At 37.1% G+C, this 25865-nt stretch overlaps 1 protein-coding gene across 1 annotated transcript in view; it reads left to right on the plus strand.

Annotated features, from left to right (window-relative positions):
• The window catches only part of RYR2 (ryanodine receptor 2), a 526329-nt gene that overhangs the window by 314682 nt on the left and 185782 nt on the right, over positions 1 to 25865 (plus strand). The window contains exons 40-48 of the mRNA XM_029919427.1: positions 4001 to 4144; positions 5998 to 6271; positions 8711 to 8825; positions 10172 to 10304; positions 10511 to 10614; positions 15191 to 15326; positions 16112 to 16298; positions 18414 to 18519; positions 21103 to 21223. Coding sequence (XP_029775287.1) covers positions 4001 to 4144; positions 5998 to 6271; positions 8711 to 8825; positions 10172 to 10304; positions 10511 to 10614; positions 15191 to 15326; positions 16112 to 16298; positions 18414 to 18519; positions 21103 to 21223 — 1320 coding nt within the window. The remainder of the gene's footprint in view (positions 1 to 4000; positions 4145 to 5997; positions 6272 to 8710; positions 8826 to 10171; positions 10305 to 10510; positions 10615 to 15190; positions 15327 to 16111; positions 16299 to 18413; positions 18520 to 21102; positions 21224 to 25865) is intronic.

Genomic DNA, 25865 nt, shown 5'->3' on the forward strand with positions numbered 1-25865 from the left:
GCCTACAGAGACAATCATATGATTCTTTTCTTTCATTCTATTATTGTGGCATATCACATTGATTGTTTTGCATATGTTGAAGTATCCTTGTGCCCCAGGGATGAATCGTGCTTGATCATGGAAAATGATCCTTTGCATATGCTCTTGAATTCAACTTCCTGGTACCGAGAAATTTTACATCTATATTTATCATGAATAATGGCCTGTGTTTTTCTTTTCTAGTAGTGTTCTTTGTGGTTTTGGTGTCAGGGTAATGCTGGCCTAGTAAAATGAGTTAAGGAGTGTTTCCTTCTCTGATTTTTTTTGGAAGGGTTTGAGAAGTATTGCTATTAATTCTTTAAATGTTTGGTAAAATTCACCGCTAAAGCCTTTCTTCATTGTGAGATTTTTGGTTACAGATTCATTCTCCTTAAAAATGATTGGTCTATTCAGATTTTCTATTTCTTTCTTGGGGAGGTGTATGCTTCTAAGAATTTTCCATTTCTTCTAGGTTGTCCAGTTTGTTTGCTTATAATCTTCATAGTAACCTTGTATAATTCTGTGAATTTCTGTGGTATCTTTTTCATTTAAAATGTCTCCTTTATCATTTATATTGTTATTAATTTGAGTCTTGTTTTGTTTTCCCCTTGGTTAGTCTCCCTAAAGTTTTGTCAATTTTGTAATTTTTTTAAGGAAATAACTCTTAATCTTTTCTATTGTTTTTTTATCTATATTTCATTTATTTCTGCTCTATTCATTAATATTTCCTTCCTTCTGCTAACTTTAGGCTCTGTTCATCTTCTTTTTCCAGTCCCTTAAGGTTGGACTTAGGTTTATTTGGGATCTTTATTGCTTCTTAATGTAGGCACTTGTGTAGTGCTATGAACTTCCCTAATAGAGCAGCTTTAGCTGTACCCATAAGTTCTGGCATGTTGTGTTTCCAGTTTTATTTGTCTCATTACATTCTTTTATTTCCCCTTTATTTTATTCTTGGATTCATTGATTTTTCAAGAGAATCCTGTTTAATTTCCCTGTGGTCATGAAATTTTGAGGTTTCCCCATCATTGATTTCTAGTTTCATGGCATTGTGGTCAGAGAAGATAATGAGTATGATCAACCCTCTTGAATTTGCTAAGACTTGTTTTATGGCCTAGCACCTATTTTATCCTAGAAAATGTCCCATGTGCACTTGAGAAGAATGTGTATTCTGCTGTTGTTCGATAGAGTGTTTTGTATATGTTTTCTAGGTCATTTGATCTACATTGTTGTTAAAATCCACTCTTTCCTTATTGATTCTCTCCTGGATTATCTATTCATTGTTGAGAGTGAGGTATTAAAGTCCCCACCTAGTACTGTATTACTCTTTATTTTCCTATTATCTTTTTAAAAAAAATTTTTTTAGTAGTGTTTGCTTTATACATTTAGGTACTCCAAATATTGGGTGCATAAATATTTATAGTTGTTATATTTTATTGATGTATTGACCCTTCTATCATTATATAATGACCCTCTTTGTCTCATTTTACCATTTTTAGTTTAAAGTCTCTTTTCTCTGATGAAAGTATAATTTCCCTTGGTATTTTGGTTTGATTTTGGTGTTCTGAGGGGAGGTTGTTGTTTTTTTAAACTATTATTATTTTTAGTTACAATTTGCTTGAAATTCCATTTTTCATCTCTTCACTCTTGGTCTTTGTCTTTAAGGCTAAAATGAATCTCTTAACGCAGCATATGGTTGGATCTTACTTTTTCTTTTATTATTTATTTTTATTCAGCTATTTTTGTCTTTGGTTGGAGAATTTTATCCATTTTACCCATTGAAGTAATTATATTGGTAAATATAATTTTATAAATGTTTATAAATTTTATCCATTTATCCATTAAAGTAATTATATTGGTAAATAAGGACTATTTCATTAATTTTTTGGTTGTTTTATAGATCAAATTTTTCTTTTTTTTATCCTGCTGTATTCTGTGTATTTGCATTTATATCTTTTGTTATGAGTATGTTTTGACTTTTTTCTTATGTTCTTTTTAATAATTACTACAAAATCTTCCCTTGTAGTTACCATGAGGTTTACATATAATATCCTAAAGTTATAACAACCTATTTTAACTCACTAAAAAAAGTTTTTAAAGGATAATCATGAGTTATGCACTACTATTACCATATTGTAGAATCTAACTTTGATTATATGTTTACCATTTCTGATGAGATTTATGCTGCCTTTTTGTGTTTTTATGATCTTAACTAGAGTTTTTTGACTTCCATTCAAAGAACTCCCTCTGACATTCCCTATAAAGCAGATTTGGTGATAATGAACTTCCTCAGCTTTTGTTTGTTGGGGAAAGTTTCTATCTTTATCCTCCTCCTCTTTTTCCGAAAGACAGTTTTGCTGGATATAGAATTCTTGGTTAACAGCTATTTTCTTTCAGTATTTTAAATATGTGGTCCCATTCTCTCCTGTCCTGAAAAGTTTCTGAGGACTAATTTGCCACTGTTCTTATGGGATATCCCTTTTCTATAATTCTTTCTTTTGCTGTTTTTAAAATTACTTTTTTGCCATTGTTTTTTGACATTTTCATCACAATGTGTCTCCATATAAACTTCTTCAGGTTCAACATCTTTGGAGTCTTTTGGGCCACATGGATCTACATGTCTATTTCTTTCCCCAGATTTGGGAAGTTTTCAGCCATTATTTCAATATAATTTCTGTCTCCACCCCCCCCTTTTTTTTTCTCCTCTTGGAATTCCCACAATATGAATATTGTTTCTTTTCATTTTGTCCCATGAATCTCAGAGGCTTTATTCAGACTGCATGATTTCCATTGATCTATTTTTCAGGTTGTTGATACTTCTGCATGTTGAGTCTACTTTTAAAAACTCTCAGTCAGATTCTTCAGTTATTGTATTTTCTGACTCTAGGATTTCTGTTTATTAGTTTTAATGATTACTATTTCCTTCTCACACTCCTTGTTTGAATGAGGACAAATAACCATATGCTTCTGTCAGAGAGAGATGATTGATTGGTTTAGTCTAAAGACATTTGATCACAAATAGTTGTTTTTAAACCAGTTGTTGGGCACCTTTTAGGACTGGCCTAGAAAATGTGGCACATATCTTTTGAAATTAATTAATGCTTAAGGAAATCCTTTGTTAAGTTATATTTAAGTAGCCCAAATCTATTAAGGGAGCTTTCCTCACCTTTCATTATAAGAACTTTTAAAATAGAATTAATTTGTTTTTTTCAACTTGTGGTGCTTTTTCACTTTAAGCAGTGATATGGACAAAGTGTCCCAGTGAAACAAAATGAATTAGTCATTTCTTAAGTGATGTATAGCACCAGTGGCATTAATTTTATTTCAGTTTAATGAAGAGCATACAAGCATTTCCTTGCATATTACTTCAGCTTATGAATGAAGAACCACTAAATGAGTGCCAGAAAAGTTATACTGTATATATGTTATAAATAAAGGGGTGCTGTAAATTGGTAGGATTATTGTTTGAGACATAAAGCATCCTCTGGTTTATGATACCAAATTATGCCTACTGTCTCTTCTCTCAATTTATTAAAATACCACTGTGATTTTTAGAAGCAATTGAGGTGGCTTTTGTATAGGATGTGTTTTGGCAGGGCAAAGCTATGGGTCTGTGCAGATAGCACCCAAAGTCAGACATGCCTTAGGGTCAGCCTAAGGCCCAGACCAAATAGCAGAATTGATCTGTACTCTTAAGAGTGCCTTTTTGCTCTCTACTTCATGTTATATTTTGTCTCTGCCGCTAATAGCCCTGGGCCCATCGGAGCAAGGGAAAAAGAGAAAGGAGGACGAGAGGCCACTGGGTGGATTTTACCTGAGCGCTAGTGAACAAGGGTGCTTAACTCTGTGTTGTCTCCTCTTCTGGACATGACAGCATTGCTTAAAGCTATGTATGGATAAGTTGCAAAACCAGAGCTTTATTTCTCCAAATGTATTTATCTCAAACATTTTTCTTTTCTCTTTCTCTTTGCTTTTCTCATGCCAGGAATTGAGCTGGATGAAGATGGGTCTCTTGATGGAAACAGTGACTTAACAATTAGAGGACGCCTGCTGTCCTTGGTTGAAAAAGTGACATACCTGAAGAAGAAGCAAGCCGAAAAGCCAGTTGAGAGTGACTCCAAGAAGTCCTGTAAGCAGTATGGAAGGGCACTGGTGAAGCATCCCAGCTGCTGGCATCTATTCCTCCTTTGAGCTAACTTCATACTAGATGAGCCAGTGAGAAAATTGAGTTTGCAGCTTCTCAGAATCAGATTCTTTTTCTTAAAGTTTATTTATTTATTTTGAGAGAAAGAGAGAGGGAGAGATTAGGGGATGGGAGGGGCGGGGGGGTGGCGGACAGAGGATCTGAAGCAGGCTCCGAGTTCCATGCTGACAGCAGAGAACCCAACGCTGGGTTCAAAATCATGACCTGTGAGATCATGACCTGAGCCAAAGTTGGATGCTCAACCTGCTGAGCCACCCAGGAGCTCCTAAGAATCAAATTCTTAAGTAGCTCTCTGTGGCTGCCAGAAGTAGGTATGAGCATCAGACTGTATTTGTAGGAACAGGTGAAGCGGTAGCAGTATTAGAAGGATGGATGGACTCCCTAGAAGACCAAAAATTTAGGTATTTGATCAGGGACTATCAAGAGAACATACAAAGAGGGAAATTTAGCTTTCATATCTAAATATTATGCTATTGACTTCCAAACATTCTTGCACCAAATTCAACTTTTTTTTCCTTAAAGTTTAAATAGTATCTGTAACTATATTTTGGTTCTGTAATATTTTCTGAACCATTACACATTTCTGGTTTATTTTTAACCTATTTAACTGAAGAATAACAGCTGATACTCAGAAAATGAATCAGTACACCGGGGCTGTGAGTCTCAGACATGACATTCACCCAGGAGAGGTTCAAGTAGCAGGTTGGTGAGATCCATCTTACTCTCTACCTCACATCGAAGTCTCCATTCATTCTGTGAGGCAGCACTGGTGTGTGAATAGTTTTTAATGAAAGAAGAAAAACAAACTCATGACAGATTTTAGTTGTATCCATACAATTGCTTCTAAATGTACTTTTCAGTATCACAAATCTGAATCACATCTTCTTCCAAATAAGAGTTCAGGGTTTTCTATGAAACACTTTTTGTATTATCTGCTTTATGGTTCTGATGTACTAAGAATATCAGCCTTATTTTGAGACATGTAGCAGTATACTGGCTTTTTAATCTGCATTTCATGTTTGGTTAAAATTGGTAGTTTTTGTTTTTCCTTAAATCATAAGTAGAATAAAGCAGTTAAAACAGCTTCTTTTGAAAACCTGTCACTGTGTTGATGATAGGAATTCAGTACCTCCTTGTGTATAAGTTGGTCATATCTTTCTACTGAGCTTTGATATTTTTATTACTTATTTTTAGGAGTTTTGGAAGATCTGTTGCTTTTATCTGTACTAAACTGCATGTTGCATTGCAAATAATCTACATTAGAATAACTTTTCACTTGAATACAGTTTTCAATCCTCTCCATTCTGACATCTTAACTGGCAATTAGGGATCCACATTATAGTAAAAATATATTTATGTGAGGTCACTATTGCAAATGGTGCAAATGTAGAGAGAGAAAAACAGATAGTTCTTTGAGTGCCCGTGACTGACTTTATAAACATGTGTGATGTCATATCTTCTGGGCGGAAGTGATAGGACAACTCCTATAGACTGTCCTATGCATTGCCAGCAGCAGTTCTGAAAATGTGACTCTAACTCTGAAACAGCTTAACTTTGTTATTAAAGGAATGATTGTTAAGGAAAAACTTATGTGTTTTTGCCTTGGCATGTTCATAACTCATTTTTATTGACATATTTATACATATATATAATGTTTAAATGAAGTTTTTCATTTCTGTATTAGGTTGAGGATACGAGAGGTACAGCTGAAATGCCCAACTTATTTGTCTTCTCTCATTTTTTTTCCTTTTAAAAAATAATCCATAATGACTATGCAGCCACTCTTCAGCAGTTGATTTCTGAGACCATGGTCCGATGGGCACAAGAGTCTGTCATTGAAGACCCTGAATTGGTGAGGGCCATGTTTGTGTTGCTCCATCGACAGTATGATGGCATTGGGGGTCTGGTCCGGGCTCTGCCAAAGACCTACACTATAAATGGTGTCTCCGTGGAGGATACTATCAACCTGCTGGCATCTCTCGGTCAGATTCGTTCTCTGCTGAGTGTAAGAATGGGCAAAGAAGAAGAGAAGCTTATGATTCGTGGATTAGGGTAAGTTATTTAACTATTACAACCTCTGTCTTATAAATGTCTTCTTTCTAATCATTTATCCCAGAAGGTGCACCATATGTATATTAATACAGATACACTGCTTAGATTACAGGCATGCCACATTTTATTGTGCCTTGCTTTATTGCACGTTACAGATAGTGTGTTTTTACAAAGGTAGTTTATGACTACCTTGCATGGAGCAAGTCTATCGGCATCATTTTTTTTAAATATCATTTGCTCACATAGGGTCTCTGTGGGTCACATTTTGGCAGTTCTCACAATACTTCAAACTTTATTATTATTATTATATTTGTTATGATGACCTGTGTACAACTCACTGAAACCTCAGGAAATGTTAGTATTTTTAGCAATAAAGTATTTTTTAATTAAGGTATATATATTATTTTTAATTTATTTATTTTTAATTAATTTATTTTTAAATTTATTTTTGAAAGACAGAGAGAGACAGTGAGAACAGGGGAGGGTCAGAGAGAGAGGGAGATACAGAATCTGAAGCAGGCTTCAGGCTCTGAGCTAGCTGTCAGCACAGAGCCTGATGCAGGGCTTGAACCCACAAATTGTGAGATCATGACCTGAGCTGAAGCCAGATGCTTAACCGACTGAGCCACCCAGGCACTCCTATACATTGTTCTTTAAAAACATAATTCTGTTACACTTTCAATTGAGTATAGTATATTGTAAACATAACTATTGTATGCACTGGGAAACCAAAAATTTATTCCATTTGCTTTATTGCAATACTTGCTTTATTACAGTGATCTGGAACCAAATCTGCAGTTTTGTGAGATATACCTGTAACCCCTGTAAAATGAGGTTGCACTTTTTTAGACATATTTTAAAGCTAAATAGAAAAGTTGCTCACTAGTAAAATGACTAATTTTACAACTAGATGCTAAGGTGGCAATGATGCAGCACGTATCTTAGAGGGTTTTTTAAATTAATTTTTCAGAAATGTGCAATCATATATAAAAGTAAAGGTTAATAAAATTAAAATCTGTGAGGAGACAAACACTCATCAGCAGGAAATAATAAGGAATTTTGTCTATAAATTTTGCCTACTGGGCCTTGAAAAAAGAATGGGGAGAGAGTTCAACATCATAGGTGTGCTTTGTGTAAATTTGGGGGTTAACATTTATACCTCATGTGTAGTGTAAGGATTCCCAAACTGAGAGCATAAAAATTGGCCTCAAATCACTGAAATCTTGTAGGAAAAACCTAAATACTACCAATGGTTAACCTACAATAAAAAATTGCAAAGCACATAAGGAAACAATCCACTGTAAGCAAGGGTCAGCAGATACAATACTAGTGGTGTCAGAACACCTGTTTCAAGAAGTTCAGATAATACAGTGATGGAAAGAGAACATAAAGTTACTGTATTTAAAATGGTAAAAATACAAAGGATAGATCAATTTTCCAAAAGTAAATCATGGAAAAACGTCCACGAAAATTTGAAAAAGATCCAAAGATCTCTGCCCTTCCTACCTTACATTCTCTTTTTTCTCTCAAAAATGAAGCAACATAAAAAAATAATGAAAATTATTTTTAGAAAGGGGAGGCATCTTGGTGGCTTAGTTGGTTAGGCTTCCAGCTTCGGCTCAGGTCATGATCTGACAGTCAGTGGGTTTGAGCCCTGCATCGGGCTTTGTGCTGACAGCTCAGAGCCGGGAGCCTGCTTCGGATTCAATGTCTCCCTCTCTGTCCCTCTGCCCTTCTGCCCTCACACTCAGTCTCTCTCCAAAATAAATAAACACAAGTAGAGGAGGGGCAGAGAGAGAGGGAGAACATAAATCCATATGAGTGTTATTCTACAAAATAGTCCTGTCGTGTTCAAATAAAAATCAAGAGTTCTTTATTTTTAATGACTACTAACCAGTAATATCCTTAAGGATACCTTTACATACAAATACATGTAATGAAATAGTGATAATAGGTAATATTTTGGGTATTGTCTGCAGCAGTTTTTTTTTTAAATTTAATCCATTTTAATTTGCTGGATTTAGATTAGTTGTACCTAGACTTGATGTGTATTCAGTTTCTCTTTGAAACTTGTATTTCTATACTAAAGAAGATTGAACAGATGTTTGGATATATATAAAATTAGGAATGATAAGTGTCCAAAAGTATATTTCATATAGATGAATGTTTACATATTTAGTACATTTCTTGTAATGGAAAAGAATATATAATTTGCATACCATTTTTGAGAGGCTATCATTTTTTGAAGAAAATTCAGTTAATTATGCTTATTAACCTTGACTTTTATTAATTTTTAATCATGATTATGTTTACTTTTTTGTTCCTGCCAGTAATTATTTCCAAAAGATTTATCAGGACTTCAGATAAATTTTGTCATTTAAATTTTTCTCTGACCTTTGTGCTCCTCTCTCCCTCCCACACCTCTATTGTCCTTTCTAGGGATATCATGAACAATAAGGTATTTTACCAACACCCTAATCTCATGAGGGCACTCGGGATGCATGAGACTGTGATGGAGGTCATGGTGAATGTCCTTGGAGGTGGGGAGTCCAAGGTAAAGGAAAACCTTTGATTCTTAAGGTTCCAAGAAATAGGACTTCTGAGGGCATGCATTAAATATTTTTAATGAGGATTTCTTAAATTCTCTTAGGAGGAATTTTTTTTAGAGTTTCTTTTGAAAAAAATACATAACAAAACCTTACAGATTGAGAATTGAATATGCTACTAGTTTTTTTTTTTTCCTTTGATGTTGGCAACAGTTGCTATCCTACGCTGTATAATTTGCTGACTCCTAGACTGTTCCCATTTTGTGGTTATTTAGAGACTTTAAACGTTAATACTATACTAACTTTTTAAAATTATGAATTATAAATTAATGACCATCACATTAAAAGTCCAAAACACAAACATGTTCTCAGAACCAGACATTTCTCTTGATTTAGACAACAGTAAGGCCCAGTAAATTCCCAATCCAGGCTAAGTTTTGAATATGATGTTCTGGAATATTTGTTTAAAGACTATAAAGTAAATTTTTAAGTGATTCAAAGTCAAAATAATGTTCTTTAAAACCAGATGAACAGAGTAATATAACAGGCAACTTCATATGAATCAGTATAATTTCATGACCTATGATTTACAAACTATATTTCAGTACTTCTGGAAATCTTAAGATATATTCTTCAAAATATGGAAAGGAGTCCATATTTCTCATGTTCAGTTAAACAGACTTACAAAGATATTTATAAAATATTCTGTTAGGGAGGGACTCCAGGAATCATCTGGGGTATATAAGAACAAGATTGGGCACTCAAGGGAGATGTGTTTGATGGGATCTAGTGTGTAGGCCCTCTGATCACGGTGCTCATTACAGTGACAAATGCAAATCAGGGAAGGTGTGAATCCTCAAAACTTAAAACCAGCAACAGTAACACCTGTGATAAGAATGTCCTTCTGTGGTTCCAGGCAGTGGAACTTTTCACAAGAGGTCTTGTTCTCTCTTACCTACAGTCAGTATTATTATTCATTGTAATCCAGTTTTACAGAACTGAATCATTGAGGCTCAATACTGTCCCAAGAAAGCACAGCTGATAATGGTAGTCAGGATTCACAACTGAGTGTGCCTGATGGCTAACCAGATTTGTGCTGTCTGTAGATTTAGGGCTATAGATTAATTCCATATCAATTCATTGATGATAATGAAGTTTCTAACTTAGTGCTGGGCTTGATTTTCAATGGTTCAAGGACTAAGTGAGTTAAAGTCGAGGAATTTGAAGGTCTTTAGTCTCAAAGGCTTGGCAGACATGGGCACCCATGGATTACAATGTCATTGGATCTCAACTTCTGAACTCAATTTTCTGAAGACCACTGGCTCTCACCGCTAACTAAATGCTCTTTATGTAGGAAATCACTTTTCCCAAGATGGTGGCCAACTGTTGCCGTTTTCTTTGTTACTTCTGTCGTATAAGTAGGCAGAATCAAAAAGCTATGTTTGATCATCTCAGCTATTTATTGGAGAACAGCAGTGTTGGTCTTGGTAAGTACATTTAAGGCTTTTATTTCATCTTTAAGATAAAGAGAATATACTACATTTAAAAATTAAACTTTAATGCAAATTAATTTTAGATTAGTGCAGTATGTGTCATACTTAGAAATGAAATTTTGAGGGAAAGTATGTTTTTATATAAAATTCATATTTGCTGCACAACCTGAGTTTTGTCTCAACTTTGTTTGCATTAACAGCCTCACCAGCTATGAGAGGTTCAACACCACTGGATGTAGCAGCTGCGTCAGTGATGGATAATAATGAACTGGCTTTAGCTCTTCGTGAGCCAGATTTGGAAAAGGTCAGCAACATCCCCACCCCCGTGTGTGTGTATGTGTGTGTTATGCTTGTTTATAGTTGTTTTTCAAGATTATTTAAATATAACTATAGTAGAGTTGTAATTATATTATTATATTGATAGTTCTATCTATTACATGCTATAAACATGTTACATATATTACATAAACATATAATTGTAAATTACAAAGAACAAGAAATTTGAGAGAAAGTGTTGCCTCTGATCACATCCTTTTTCCTCTGGAAAGGGAATCAACAAAAAGCATCTGTTGTTACTTTTGTTTTAGTCATACAGTTTTGATTTATTCCAAGGTTGTTGTAACAGCTCAAACTATATTTTGTATCATGTAGACATATATTCCAGGGAGAGGCATCCGTGACTTCCTAGGTCCCTGCACTCTAAGCACTTGAAGCCCCATATGTTTTGCCAGAACATAGATAATTTTCCCCCATGTGGTCATTGTGATTGCATTCTAAGTAGTGTCTCCGATCCCTTTCTTGCTCCCCTATTTAGCAGCCAGAGTGAGCCTCCTAAAGGGATCTTATAAATCCCCTGTCCACAACTCTTCCAGAGACTTCCTATCTCACTTCAAGCTTCTGACTCATCTGATTTCACATATCTGTCTTATTTCATTTCCTGCAATTCTCCTGATCTTTTCTGTTTGATCCAGCCATGCTGACTGTGTTCCTGCCTCAGAGACTGCGTGCTCACTGTCCCTCCATCTGTAATAACTCTTCTGCCTCCTGTCTTCATGGCTCTTTTCCCGACACCCTTCCAGTCATTGCTTCAAGTCACCTTATTGTTAGCTCTTCAAGCTCATGCCATTTAAGACTGAAGCCTCTTCTTTGCTTCCTTTCTTGTCTTTTCTGCTTTGTTTTCAACAGTTGAAAAAAACATATTTGTGGGGGCATCTGGGTAGCTCAGTTGGTTGAGCATGCAACTCTTGATTTCAGCTCAGGTCATGATCAAGTTCTGCATCAGACTCCACACTGAGCATGGAGGCTGCTTAAGATTCTCTCTCTCTCTCTCTCTCTCTCTCTCCCTCCCTCCCTCCCCCCCACCCCCTCTCTTTCCCTCCCTCCTGCTCCCCCTCTCTCTCCCTCTCCCTCTTTCCCCCTCTCTCTCTCCCTCTCTCCCTCTACCTCTGTTTCTTTCTCCCTCTCTGCCCTTCTCTCCTGCTCTCTCTCTCTCTGAAAAAAAAAGAAAAACATATATATGAATATACATTTTCATATTATTTATATTTCTATAAGTATAGTTTAATATTTATAGTCTAAAATCATATTTTAAAGTAAATATATTTTACTAAAATCTGTATATTTGCATATTATAAAAACTTGACTCCTTATCATAGCATAAGGCCAGTGAGTTAAGGGCATGTTTTTCACTGTGGTTCACTACTTTGTCGCAATCTTCAAAAATAACATTGGCCCAGGATAGACCATCAATGGATAGCTGTTGAAGGCATGAAAGAGTGAACTTTCCCCAAACCTTCTGACATGCCAGTCACCAATCACAAAGCTTTGCATCTCTAACTAACCTCAGGAGCATGTTCTTTCATGCATATTTTAAAGTCTTTTTATATACACACATATTAAAATGGATATTTAAGAAGTTGACCATACCAAACATTGTGGAAGATAGGGAGCAACTGGAACTCTCATCACTTGCTGTTGAGATGAAAAAATGGTGGAGTCAGTTCAGAAAGCAGGTTGGCAGTTTCTTAACAAATTAAATATATCCCTGTCATAAATATATACCTACCCTCCCCACACACAGCTTCATGCTCACTAGAAATAGGAATGGGGGCACCTTGGTGGCTCAGTCGGTTAAGCATCCGACTCTTGATCTCACCTTAGGTCATGATCTCAAGATTCGTGAGTTCAAGCCCTGTGTCATGCTCTGTGCTGACAGCATAGAGCCTGCTTGGGATTCTGTCTCTCCTCCTTTCTGCCCCTCCCCTGCTGTGCTCTTTCTCTCTCTCGAAATAAATAAATAAAATAAAATGAAATAGGAATATATGTCCACACAAAGACGTGTACATGAACATTGCTAACAACATTATTCCTCTTAGCCAAAAACTAGAGACCATGTCCATCAGGTGATGAATGGGTAAGGAAACATGGACTATTTCCATATGCAGTGGAATGCTGTTAGGAAGCAGAGAGAAGGAATGAAATCTTGACATGTGTTGCAATGTAAATGATTCTCAAAATCATTATTCTGAAGGAGTACCAGGCACAGAAAGATATATGTATCTTTATATACATAATATATACAATTATATATTTACATGCATTTATACATTTACATATATTATGTATACACATTATATCTTTATACACAACTGATGTTTTAGAACAGACAAGTTAATTTGTAGTGACACTAAGCAGATTGTCAAGGCATCCACATGCAGGGAGGGATGGATGGGTCCTGAAGATTGATGGAAATATTCTTTATTTTTTTAAGCTTATTATTTATTTTGAGAAAGAAAGGAAGAGGGGTAGAGCCCAGAGCCCAACACGGGGCTTGAACTCATGAACTGTGAAATCATGACCCGAGCCAAAATCAAGAGTTGGACGCTCAACCAACTAAGCTACCCAGACTCCCTGTGATAGAAATGTTCTGTATCTTGACTGGGCCCTGTTTTTACCGATGCATAAATCTCTCAAAGCTCACTGAACTTACACTTTAAATACATGAGTTTATTGCACATAAATTATACTTAAATAAAGTTGGTACAAAATATTTTTAGCTAGATTACTTATTTCTTTTTCAAGCCAGTTTAACTTGAGCTGAGTTAACATGACTCACTGGCAATCTGCTACCATTGATACTAACTTAGGGATTTCTTTTACAACTGGATCAGTTATGAAATTTGCAAAGGATCAAAAATCACATAAAACAATAATTTAAAAGGCAATGATAAGCAGAAAACTTAATGTGTTAAAATCAGTAATCCTGAAAGGTAGGTAGTACTAGCCCAAATTTTATAGACAGTGAAACTGTGGCTTAGAAGGAACCAGGGGTGCCTGGGTGGCTCAGTCAATTAGGTGTTTGGCTTTGGCGCAGGTCATGATCTCATGGTTTGTAGGTTCGAACCCTGCATCGGGCTCTTTGCTGACAGCTAGCTCAGAGCCTGGAGCCTGTCTTCAGGAGATTCTATATCTCCCTCTCTCTCTGACCCTCCCCTGCTCGTAGTATCTCTGTCTCTCGAAAATAAATAAAAAACATTAAAAAAATTTAAAAGAAAAGAAGGAACCAGTAAGTAAAGCAGAACAGATTTGAACCCAAAGTATTTGAATCTAAATTTAGTTTTTTCTGTTTTTCTATGTGTTTTCTCAAATATATGCCCCTCCCCATCAAATTGATAATACCATGTTGGAAGTAAATTCACTTCTCTAAAATATCACTGTATCTTAGATGGGTCTTTCAGTATCTCTGATGGATTCAGGTTTTACACTGGGCAAGAGATCTTTAGACATTTTGAAAGTTTATCAAATATATTATGATGTATATACATATCATTTATATGTCATATATAACACATGTATAACACATATATGATATATAAATATTAAATGATTCTCAGAATCGTCATTCTGAAGAAGCCAAGCACAGAAAGATACATGTATCTTTACATACATAAATATGTAAATACATATATAAATACATGTATAAATAAATAATACATATACACACATAAATATATATACATGCACATTTTTTAACATAGGCTCTACATCCAGTGTGAGACTTGATCTCACAACCCTGAGATCAGAAGCTGGTTTACTGACTGAGCTGTCCAGGTTCTGCCAAGACGTTTATAGATAAAAGTCTCAAATGAGGTGAAACAGGAATATTTTCTATCATCGAGTTGATTCATAAATATTTTAACTTTGATAGAGCTTTGTTAGGATTTATAAATAATTTTTTTAATTCTAAGGTTTTACTACAGAGAGTTCATGTGGATTGTCATGAGATTAAAAACAACCTGCAGAGGCTCCTGGGTGGCTCACTTGGTTAAGCTGCCTACTCTTGATTTCGGCTAAGGTCATTACCTTACAGTTCATGAGATTGAACCCTGTGTTGGGCTCTGCACTGGCAGCATGGAGTCTTCTTGGGATTCTCTCCCTCCTCTCTCTCTCTACCCCTCCTCCCCCAAAATAAATAAACAAACATTAAAAAAAAACCAACTTACAAAACCACATTCTTTTTTTTTAAACAGTTTTATTTGTTTTTGAGAGAGAGAGAGAGAGAGAGAGAGAGAGAGAGAGAGAGAAACAGACCATTAGCAGGGGAGGGACAGAGAGAGAGAGAGGAGACACAGAATCTGAAACAGGCTCCAGGCTCTGAGCTATCAGCACGGAGCCTGGTGTGGGACTCAAACCCACGAACCGTGAGATCATGACCTGAGCTGAAGTTGGACCCTTAACTGACTGAGCCACCCAGGTTCCCCCAAAGCACATTCAGTTTAAACCATCCTTTGAGGATATCATTTGTTATGTGTTGTATCAGCATCTGATGACTTAATGACTTCTCACCCATAGATAACACATTTGCTTATCATTGTTTGTAGGTAGTTCGATATTTGGCTGGGTGTGGACTGCAGAGTTGCCAGATGTTGGTGTCTAAGGGTTACCCAGACATTGGGTGGAATCCAGTTGAAGGAGAGAGATACCTTGACTTTCTCAGATTTGCTGTCTTCTGTAATGGTAAGGCTACTTGCTTTGGATCTTTTTTTGGTTGTGATTAAAACTTCATAAAAATTGGGGCACTTGGGTGGCTCAGTTGGTTGGGTGGCCGACTTCGGCTCAGGTCATATCTCACAGTTCATGGACTTGAGCCCTGTGTTGGGCTCTATGCTGACAGCTTGGAGTCTGGAGCCTGCTTCCAATTCTGTGTGTCCCTCTCTCTCTGACTCTCCCCTGCTCACACTCTGTCTTTCTCTCTCTCTCTCAAAAATAAATACACATTAAAAAATTTTTTTAAAACTTCATAAAAATAGATGTATAAAATAATGATATATCCTAGCATTTTTATACAAGAAATAAATATTAATAAAGAAAAAGTTTGTAAAGTATTTTATAATTAGTACTTCTTTCAATGTATTAATTTAATTTCTAATATTTGTTTTGATAGCAATGCTTTTATTATTAAATTAACATTTTTAGGCAGTTATAAGTTGTAAATTTTTATAATTGGGCCCTAATTAATAGGTTGGCTCATGGCTTCATTTCCTATAGTGAATTAACAAAAGTGAAAAAACTTTATGCCTCTATAATGCTTTTTTTTACTGTCAAGACTTTAAATACAAGACGCTTACTGTGTCTTGTGTACATAAAACTAGTGATTTAAATTGAATTTTACCTTTATTAGTAACTATGTTCTTTAGTTTTAGTTATTTTTCTTTAAATCTAAGTGAATCAGTGTGACATTTATTGGCTCGGAATTTCCATATAACTAATGTTTGTTTCCTCGTGTTGCTCATTGGTCTTAGGGGAGAGCGTGGAAGAGAATGCTAACGTCGTGGTGAGGTTACTCATTCGGAGGCCCGAGTGTTTTGGTCCTGCTCTGAGAGGAGAAGGTGGGAATGGTCTTCTCGCGGCCATGGAAGAAGCCATAAAAATAGCTGAGGATCCCTCTCGAGATGGTCCCTCACCAACTAGCGGATCTAGTAAAACACTGTACGTTCTAGTATACACACTCTTAGAAAATTATACTACTTGTCTTGAAATTTTACAGAATGTGATTCGCATTCCATCTATTGCAATAGTTTCTCTGGAACCCATGATTTCTTCCCTTGAAAATCAAATGTGCTAGACTTGAAAGAATGAATGCAGGGCTCCTGAGTGGCTCAGTCAGTTAGGCATCCAACTTTGGCTCAGGTCATCTAAGTTTGTGAGTTCAAGCCTCGCATCAGCCTCTGTGCTGCAGCTCAGAGCCTCAAGGCTACTTTGGATTCCGTGTCTTCTCTCTCTGCCCCTTACCTGATCATGCTTGCTTTCTCTTTCTCTCTCTCAAAAATAAACATTCAAAAATTAAAAAAAAAAAAAGAATGGGTGGAATTTGCTGTGGGAATAGGTTGAATAAAGAGAGAACTAAGGGAGATTGGGTGGATGTATCAGGGAGAAGTTTAGGTTGTTTGGAGGAAATGTGTTGTGTGAATTTTTCCAGGAGGTTATGACAAAGTAAGTCATTACAAATGATGGCAGTGAGCTTCTGAAATTGTACTAGGGTTTAGTGGGAAATTAGCTGGAATGAGTTTTCAAGATAATAGTAAGAAAGTAAGACCTTTAGCAAGAGAATGGAGGATTTAAATTCCAGAAAGGGCCATTCTGTCCTTCTGAGGAGTAAAATGCTTGATTCAGGTTTTATGGCTGATAGGGGAGGCAGTAGCTACCTTACATTTCTCGTAGTAGACATTAATACTTGATTCCAGCAATGGGCAAAGGTCAATCCAGGCATGTCATTTTTCTGTTTTTATCTGAGGCGGAGGGCTGAATGTCCTGCTAGCAGGTCATACTCCCATACTACTGACCCCCCCTAGAAAAGTTATAACATAGGACTTATTAGAGGCAAATTTCCAGGCAGAGTAGTTCTGCAGACTCTTGTTCTTCTCTGCACAGACCAGGCATAGATGTTTTGTCCATGCCAAGACCAAGGTGGTTTCAGACTGGGAGCCTTCCAGGAGCATGTTACGTGTTTATCAGTTAGCCATAGAGGAACTAGGGGGCCCTCAGTTTGAGTAGTGGAAAATGTACCAAGAGATGTCTGCCCTGGAGCACACCAGCGAGTGTGCACACGAGGGCCCTTGCAGCAGCGGTGCATGCCAGGAGGATGTGGTCAGCGGGGCCTTGCTGCCACCCTGCCGACTGCTGGTCCAGCTGGGCCGCCTACCAAGGGAGGGATGCATGGCAGGGTCTTCCAAGGCCGGCTAGATTTGTCTCTCATTAGCAAGATAATGAAATCTTTGTTTTTCTCACAGAGATGGGGAGGGAGACATGTTGGATTATTTGGGAGTGGCTGGATAGGGTAGAGTAGATGATAGAGATGATAAGTAAGTGATGTCACATTTCTGAAGTTCTTTCTCAAGGCAGAGCACTACCCTGGGTGCCTTACATATGCTCTCTTATAGGACAGATCTTTGTCAACCCTTTCTCTAGATGGATGCTATTTATAAAAATCTCCTAAACAAGGGTGCCTGGGTGACTCAGTCATTTAAGCTTCCCACTCGTGGTTTCAGCTTAGTGTCACAGCTCATAATCTCATAGTTGGTCCATTTGAGCCCCACATCATGCTCTGTGCTGACAGTGTGGAGTCTGATTGGGATTCTCTCTTGCTCTCTTTCTTCTGCCCCTCCCCTGCTTATGCTCGCGCGCTCTCTCTCTCTCTCTCTCTCTCAAAATAAATAAATAAATAAACTTAAAAACAAAAAAGTAAGTAAGTCTGTAAGTCTACACTTACAGCCTTTCCATCAGTTATTTAGTTTGTTAAAGCAAAGGTTGTCTGCCTCTAGAAATAAGCAGATTAATCAAATCAACAATTCTTTTTTTCATTTGAAGGATTCTCAATAGTAAAGTTCTTGCGAATGTGTTCTTGGTGTCTGGTATTTAACTCTTTGTTATTTCCCTTTAAAAATGTCAAACTGCAAATTAATCCCACTCATGGAAAGTAGCAGAAGAGGCAAATGAATTGCCTTAGGGGTCCATTTCCTCCAAGAAGTGTGTAATAAACTTGAAGTGTCACTTTATTATCATGTTTCCTTTGCTTTCTGTTTCTTTTGAAAAAATCTACAAAAGTGAGACAGAAGAGGAAGAAGATGACACTATCCACATGGGGAATGCCATCATGACGTTTTATGCAGCTTTGATTGACCTCTTAGGACGCTGTGCTCCTGAAATGCATGTAAGTGCTCTGGGGCCCGAGAGCAGCAATCCTGGCTTATCCAGCTTTGAGGAATCCAGAGGGGCGTCTGGGCGGCTCAGCTGGTTAAGCGTCTGACTCTTGGTTTTGACTCTGGTCATGATCTCATGGTTCATGATTTCGAGCCCTGTGTCAGGCTCTATGCTGGAAGCAGGGAGTCTGCTTGGGATTCTCTTTCTTTCCTGAGCTCTCTGACCCTCCCCCACTCATGCTGTCTCTCTGTCTCTCTCAAAATAAATACAAACAAAAAAACCAATACATAGCTGGCTAAGATAACAGCACCCAAAACTAATGATCTCCATACTCCTTTAAAAATTATAGCAGCTGCCTAATTGCTAAGCAAGTGTTTATTTAGTTGGAAATGCCTTGGTTGTAAAAATTAGTAATGATATTTCAGGACAGGCCATTAATAGAACAACCAGTTACATCTATATCTCTCAGACTCCTACAATCTCCCCACACTTTAAGAAGAAAAGAATCCATTTTCCCTATAAATTTCCTCTGCTAATTTAATGCATGCAGAGAGAGCACAAGGACTTCTGAGAAGAGTCATTTTCTTGGTGCACAATATCTCGTCTCTGAGGGAGTTGCCAGATGCCTGGCCCTGCCTTGGGGAAAGTGGGCGTGTGGGTCATTACAGAGATGAAGACAGCGATTCAGGCCTCACGGATTGGTGTTTTCTAAAATGTGCTGACTGAGAAGAAATTCAAAGTCTCATGGAATGCTACTACTTTTACTCTTTAATGCATTCAGATACTTTTAATTTTATTTTACCCTAACTGACTTTGTTTTATTCTTTCATACTCGTTTTAAAAGTGCTAGTTTTGAGGGGCGCCTGGGTGGCTCAGTCGGTTAGATATCCAGCTTTGACTCAGGTCATGATCTTGCAGTTTGTGAGTTCAAGCCCTGTGTCTGGCTCTGCCGACAGCCTGGAGCCTGCTTCAGATTCTGTGTCTCCCTCCTCTCTCTGCCCCTCCCCTCTCTGTCTCTCAAAAATAAAAAAATAAATTAAATTTTTTTAAGTGCTAGTTTTTAAAGACTCATAAAATTAGCTTTATGACCTGGGAATGGGAAAGAACACAGAGATTGAAACACAGTGACACTGCTGAGGCAGAAGGCAAATGCACATCTAAACTGGTCTGAGCATGAAGCCCAAGGGACTACTGTTTACAGATCATATCTTTCCCCCTACGCTTAGGATCTATGGGAGTTTTGTGCGTTTGTTTTGGTGTTGTGTTTTTCTTTGTCTCTTTTTTCTCCTCTCTTTCTTTCTTTCTTTCTTTCTTTCTTTCTTTCTTTCTTTCTTTCTTTCTTTCTGTTTTCCTTTTTCTTTTTTTCCTCTTTCTGTCACAGCTGAAGTTTGTCTGACTTCAGCTCAGGTCATGATCTCATGGTTTGTGAGTTCGAGCCCCATGTCGGGCTCTGTGCTGACAGCTCAGAGCCTGAAGCCTGCTTCGAATTCTGTGTCTCCCTCTCTCTCTGCTCCATACCCCCACCCTCAGACTCTCTCTCTCTCAAAAATAAGTAAATGTTAAAAAAAATAATAATAAAATCAGAGAAAGCCTTAAAAAAAACTTCCATGTTTTCTTGATGTAACTTTTGAGTTGTGAACAGAGAGGAGTCACAGCATGGAGGAATGTCAGAATGTTAGAAAACTCTAGAGCCTGCTTGTATACTGGAGGTGATTGCATACAAAAAACTTTATGTCTTTTTCGGTTGATGTGAAAGATCAAAGGTACCAAGAAATTAAGCCAATAAATGGAAGTATTTTTATCCTATTAAAGTAGGAGAAAAAAACCTAAGTGACTCAGTAGCCTTAGCACTTCCGAAATTTATTCATCTTCTGTATCAATTGGTTGAAGACCTCCTACGTGACAGAAATTGTACTTTGTGTTTCTCACCTTACGGGGAAGAAAACAGATCCCCTCCCTCCCCGTTTCTGGAACCCTGTAGTCTGTCCCAGAGCCTCACTGAGATTCTTGACATATCACATTCAGTCTTTACAGGTCGTCCATTAGCCAGTGACAGCCTCAAAAACCTGTTATGATTCATATTCACCTTTTCTCCGCTATATTACAAACCTTCCTTGGGAGAAATCAGTGTGGAATATAGATGAATATACAATTACATTTTCATCCCAGAGCAAGAAAAGAGGCTAAATTAATTTTAAATATTGCTGTATGTCCCAGGTCTAAAGATAATTTTTTCTTTGGATTACCATTCATGTTATGATAGGTGTTTATATGTAATTTTGGGACTTATCAGGTTGCCAACATATTTTAATACTCTGGAGAGGATAGAAACTAGTATTGTGATGGTTAAACCAGCGGACCTACACTGTAGTACCTAATTTCATGTGTGCTGATGTCAGGAGTACTGTGTAGACAAGTAAATATCTGTCTCTAAGCCTAAGACAACAGTTTCTGTGAGAGATCTAACTTTATATGTATATTTAGCAGAAAATTATTTTAGATATGGTTTCCCATACTTGAAGTTTTCTAGATGGAATTTTTAATACTGATTTCATGAAGTTATTCTCATGTTCCTTCATTTTCCTCCCTGTAGTTGATCCATGCTGGTAAGGGGGAAGCCATCAGAATTCGTTCCATTTTGAGATCCCTAATTCCACTGGGAGATTTGGTGGGAGTAATCAGCATTGCTTTTCAGATGCCAACAATAGCCAAAGGTAAGGCCAGCTTCTTTGTAATTTGGGGCATTGGAAGGCATGATGTTTTAAATAATGTTATCTGCACTTAACATTCCCCCTCCACCCCCTCAGTCCCCACTCTCCCCCCATGCAGCATAGTTATAGGGTGTAAGTTTCTTTAAGAAAAGGAAAGAACTTTAGGGCACGTGACTGGCTTAGTCAGTTAAGCATCTGACTCTTGATTTTGGTTGAGGTCATGATCTCATGGTTCATGGGATCAAGCCCCACATCGGGTTCTGTGCTGGCAGCACGTAGCCTGCTTGGGATTCTCTCTCCTCCTCCCTCTCTGCCTCTTCCCATTCTCAACATTCAAAAAATTAAAAAGGAAAGAACAATAAGGTACATCTTTTTTCATTGAATTAAGAAAAGCTCTATTGCCATTTTCTTCTACACATATATTTACAAACACATATATAAAAGAAAAAAGATACTGCTCTTTTGTATTTTCCCACCTCATTGTTTTTAAATAGCTGTTTTCAGCGAGATTTTAATTCTTTTTTACATGACATTTCAGACAATTTTTAGAGAGGATCAAATAGTACCTCAATTGTCTTATTTCTTTCTACTGTTTTTTGGCCCTCATTCTTTTTTCACCTGCAATTCCTTTATTTACTCTTTTGGATAGTCTTCATTGTTGTTTTTGTATAATACTTCTTTTTTTTTTTCCTCAAAATTGATCATAGCTTCTGACTTAGAGATTTGCAATTTCCCAGTGTGGTGAAAGAAGTGTTCTGATAATCAAGACAAAGGAGATAATTTAAAAAAATTACCATTTTGATGAAATGTTTATTGCCATTCTAAAGTATGTCATTTTGGTTTAGCAACTGTTTGTGATTAGTTTTTAGTTTTAACCCAAAAACATGGAAAATAAAATTATAACCTACTCTCTATGTAACCGTCCAATGACTGTGGCCGCCCACCCCATGGCCAGATTGGGTTGAGGAAGTGGGAGGGCTCAGACACTGGGTGAAGCATAGATGCCTCACTGTGTGGGTGGTTTACACGCACACTGTCCCCTACGTGGCCCCAAACCACAGCAGAAATGGCGCATGGTGCAGGCGTGAGGCTGATTCCCTGTTGGTGGTTCCCTCTGCCTCCCATTGGAAAAAAGATCTAAGAGTTATTGAAGATTTGGAGCCCCTGGGTGGCTCAGTCAGTTAAGCATCCAACTCTTGATTTCAGCTCAGTTCATGATCCCACAGTTTGTGAGTTCAAGCCCTGCATAGGGCTCTGTGTCCACAGTGCAGTCTGCCTGGGATTCTCCATCTTTCTCTCTGCCCCTCCCCTGCTCACTCTCTATCTCTCTCTCTCAAAGTAAATAAATAAACATTTAAAAAAAGAGTTATTGAAGACCCCTAAATGACAAATTAGATTCCATATTATACTTAGATTTCCTTTTTCCAGTTTGTTTTGTTCAGTTTTCAATATTTAATGGATATTGCTACATCTATCATTTTTATATAAACTTCTAATTTTAGAAGAAAGTGTCATCAGTTAGAATGCAAATGTTATAATCATTTTCTCGTGTCAGTTATGCCCTAGAGAAGCTTAGCTGTTAGCACCTGAAGTCTAGAATGAAGGGGCCGCTGTGTAACTGAACGTGGCTCATGCTCCATGCCAGTCTTCCAGCCTCTGATGATGAGAAGGTAGTTTCCCATGTGCCCGGCTTATAACCCAAATCTTCCAGCCCCAGGAGTTGAATATTCACTGTGATTTTTGAGAAGGCTGGAACTGAAAAATTGTCCCATGGTTTTTCGTCTTTCCCACTTGAGGCAGCTTTTTCTTCTTGTGTATATACAAAGAACAGAAACAGAAAACAGGAAACAATGTCCTTTCTTTTCCCTACATTTTGAACCATAAAATTGGCACTGGCAGGAAAAAGATAAGAATAATACCAGTGTTACACAGATGAGGAAAGACAGTCAAATCAGTAATTTTGAAGAAGCAACAACATGGCTTATAAGAATAGCCAGATATCTCGTTCAGAATTTCCCTGAAGTCTCTATATCATTTTGGTCCAGCTATCTGCCTTTAGCCTTCAAGACTTTTTAAGTTGGTTTCTTTCCTGTTCTACTTAGTTGTGCTGTAATAATGTTATTTTGTAGTGATTTTCTTTATAAATGTGCTCTATATTGTCTACTTTGGGGTTTAAAGGATTTTTTTTGTGAACTCTCACAATCATGATGAAGGTTAAATTTTAAAACCTAATTCATTGTTTATTATTAAATTTATACATTTTCTATTACCACTTTCCTTTAGTGCAAAATGTAGACAGAAAAGTATATGTGTGTATTTTGCAGTGGTGTGCATTTAAGTCAACATTAAAACTTAAACTTGTACTTTTTTGTATGTTTTAGTGAGAAGTCAGTTGCCTATTTAAGCATCACCCATTATCAATAATAATTGTTACTGTATATTATACATTTAGGTTGTGAAGTTTTCTTCTAACAATTAGTTCTTCCTTTCTTAGTAATGCCTGATGCCTTTATGAGAACATTTTTTTTATCATACTTCTTTTAGAACTACAGTGTGGCTCAGAATAATAATGAAGGAGGGGAGAGGTTCATAAAACTTGAGGGGCAAGCATGCAGTCTCAAAAGTTGATGTTCATGGTTTACGAGATCAAGCCCCACACCTGGCTCTGCGCTGACAGCATGGAGCCTGCTTGGGATTCTCATTCATTCATTCTGTCTGTCTCTCTCTCTCTTTCTCTCTCTCTCATAAAATAAGTAAATAAGTAAACTTTAAATAAAGTCGATGTTCAGTTCCTGCAGTGCTTGGCCCCAGCAGATTTGGACTGTCGGAGGATGTCACTGTAACTGCAGGCAGAGGAATATTGCAGGTGCCCCAGGGTAAGGCCAGTGTCTCTGGGCCTCCTTCTTCTAGTTCAAAAGCCAGAAGCTTGACAGCAGGCGGTTTGTCAGCTTTATTGTCTCCACTGTGTTTGAGGAGATGGTAAGAATAAAACAGCACCTGTGGCAAACTGATGGGTTTTGAGCCCCAGGTACATGTAGCTGTTAACATTCCTTAACTGAATGAGTATTTAAAACACAAATCTTATTTTAGGGTCAGCAGGTTGCTTACCATTTCCTTAGTCATAACTATGTATTAAAATTGTAGAATTTTATAAATTTGAATTCCCTATCAGGCAATTATTTAGGAGAATTAAACTAGACTGGAATTTCATACAGATTTTTAATTAAAAAGTATAGCATACTAATTTAACATTAAGGATTAAATCAGCTTTGGTAGGATTTGGAAGCCATTCTTCCTTGGTTTAAATCTAACTTTGCCAGTTACTAGGTGTATAGCCCTGGGGAAGTTATTTAACTTCCTTAAAGGTCAGTGGTCATCTGTTAAATGTAGCTAAGAATGTCAGCCTCACAGTGTGCTTGTGAAAATTGTATCGGATGGAGTCTGTAACATTCCTGGCATAGTGCCTAACGGCACAAACAAGCTGTTATTCTCATTATTTTAATAATGGGAAGGAAAGTAGTAGGTATATTGGGTATTATTATCATTTAATGAGGAATGGAAGCTATTTGGTATTAGCCTTTAATATAATTTCCCAGAAAATATTGTTGCTTATTTTTATGATTCAGATATGAAATTCATTTATTAATTACAAATGAAAACAAGTCCTGACTTTATTTTTTCAGGATGATTGTGGTCATGTAACCTCTTCCTTGGATCCTTCTTTCTTCAACATGGTACCAGTATTAAAGATTCTGTGATAGTCTTTGTAGATTCTCATAGTGTATTATCAGTAGCAGTATGTTATTTGGCATAATTACCACATGGCCAAACAGTTAACAGATCTGTCCTCCCTTTTTTTAAAGTGGCACATAAGCCCCTAATTCCTCGTCTCAATGATTCCCAATGCATGGATTTATGGAATTCTAATGAGATTCTTTGATCTATACAGGTTTCAAATATTGACTATTAGTAGAGAAAATAATACGACTCCCGAATATGTTTTAAGTGTTGTTAAATACTATAATGATTCATAAAACATAGCTCATTTGACAGTCAAACCAATTTATAGAGTTGCATCGTTTTGTCCAAGCCATGAATACGTAAATGAACCATCATGATCACACAGGGATGCATGAATGTTACTAGTGTTTAAAAGAGGTTCTCTCAGTGTGGCTTTGATTTGTGTTTCCCTAATGATGAATGATGTTAAGCATCGTTTCATGTGTCTGTAGGCCATCTGGATGTCCTCTTTGGAGAAGTGTCTGTTCATGTCTTCTGCCCATTTCTTCACTGGGTTATTTGTTTTTTGGGTGTGGAGTTTGGTGAGTTCCTTGTAGATTTTGGATACTAGCCCTTTATCTGATATGTCATTTGCAACTATCTTTTCCCGTTCTGTCAGTTGCCTATTAGTTTTCTTGATTGTTTCCTTTGCAGTGCAGAAGCTTTTTATCTTGATGAAGTCCCAAGAGTTCAGTTTTGCTTTCATTTCCCTTGCCTTTGGGGATGTGTCAAGTAGGAAATTGCTGCGGTTGAGATCAAGGAGGTTGTTTCCTACTTTCTCCTCGAGGATTTTATGGTTTCTTGTCTCACATTCAGGTCCTTCAGCCATTTTGAGTTAATTTTTGTGTATGGTATAAGAGATTGG

This window comes from Suricata suricatta, chromosome 2, assembly GCF_006229205.1.
Source record: "Suricata suricatta isolate VVHF042 chromosome 2, meerkat_22Aug2017_6uvM2_HiC, whole genome shotgun sequence".
Lineage (NCBI taxonomy): Eukaryota > Metazoa > Chordata > Mammalia > Carnivora > Herpestidae > Suricata > Suricata suricatta.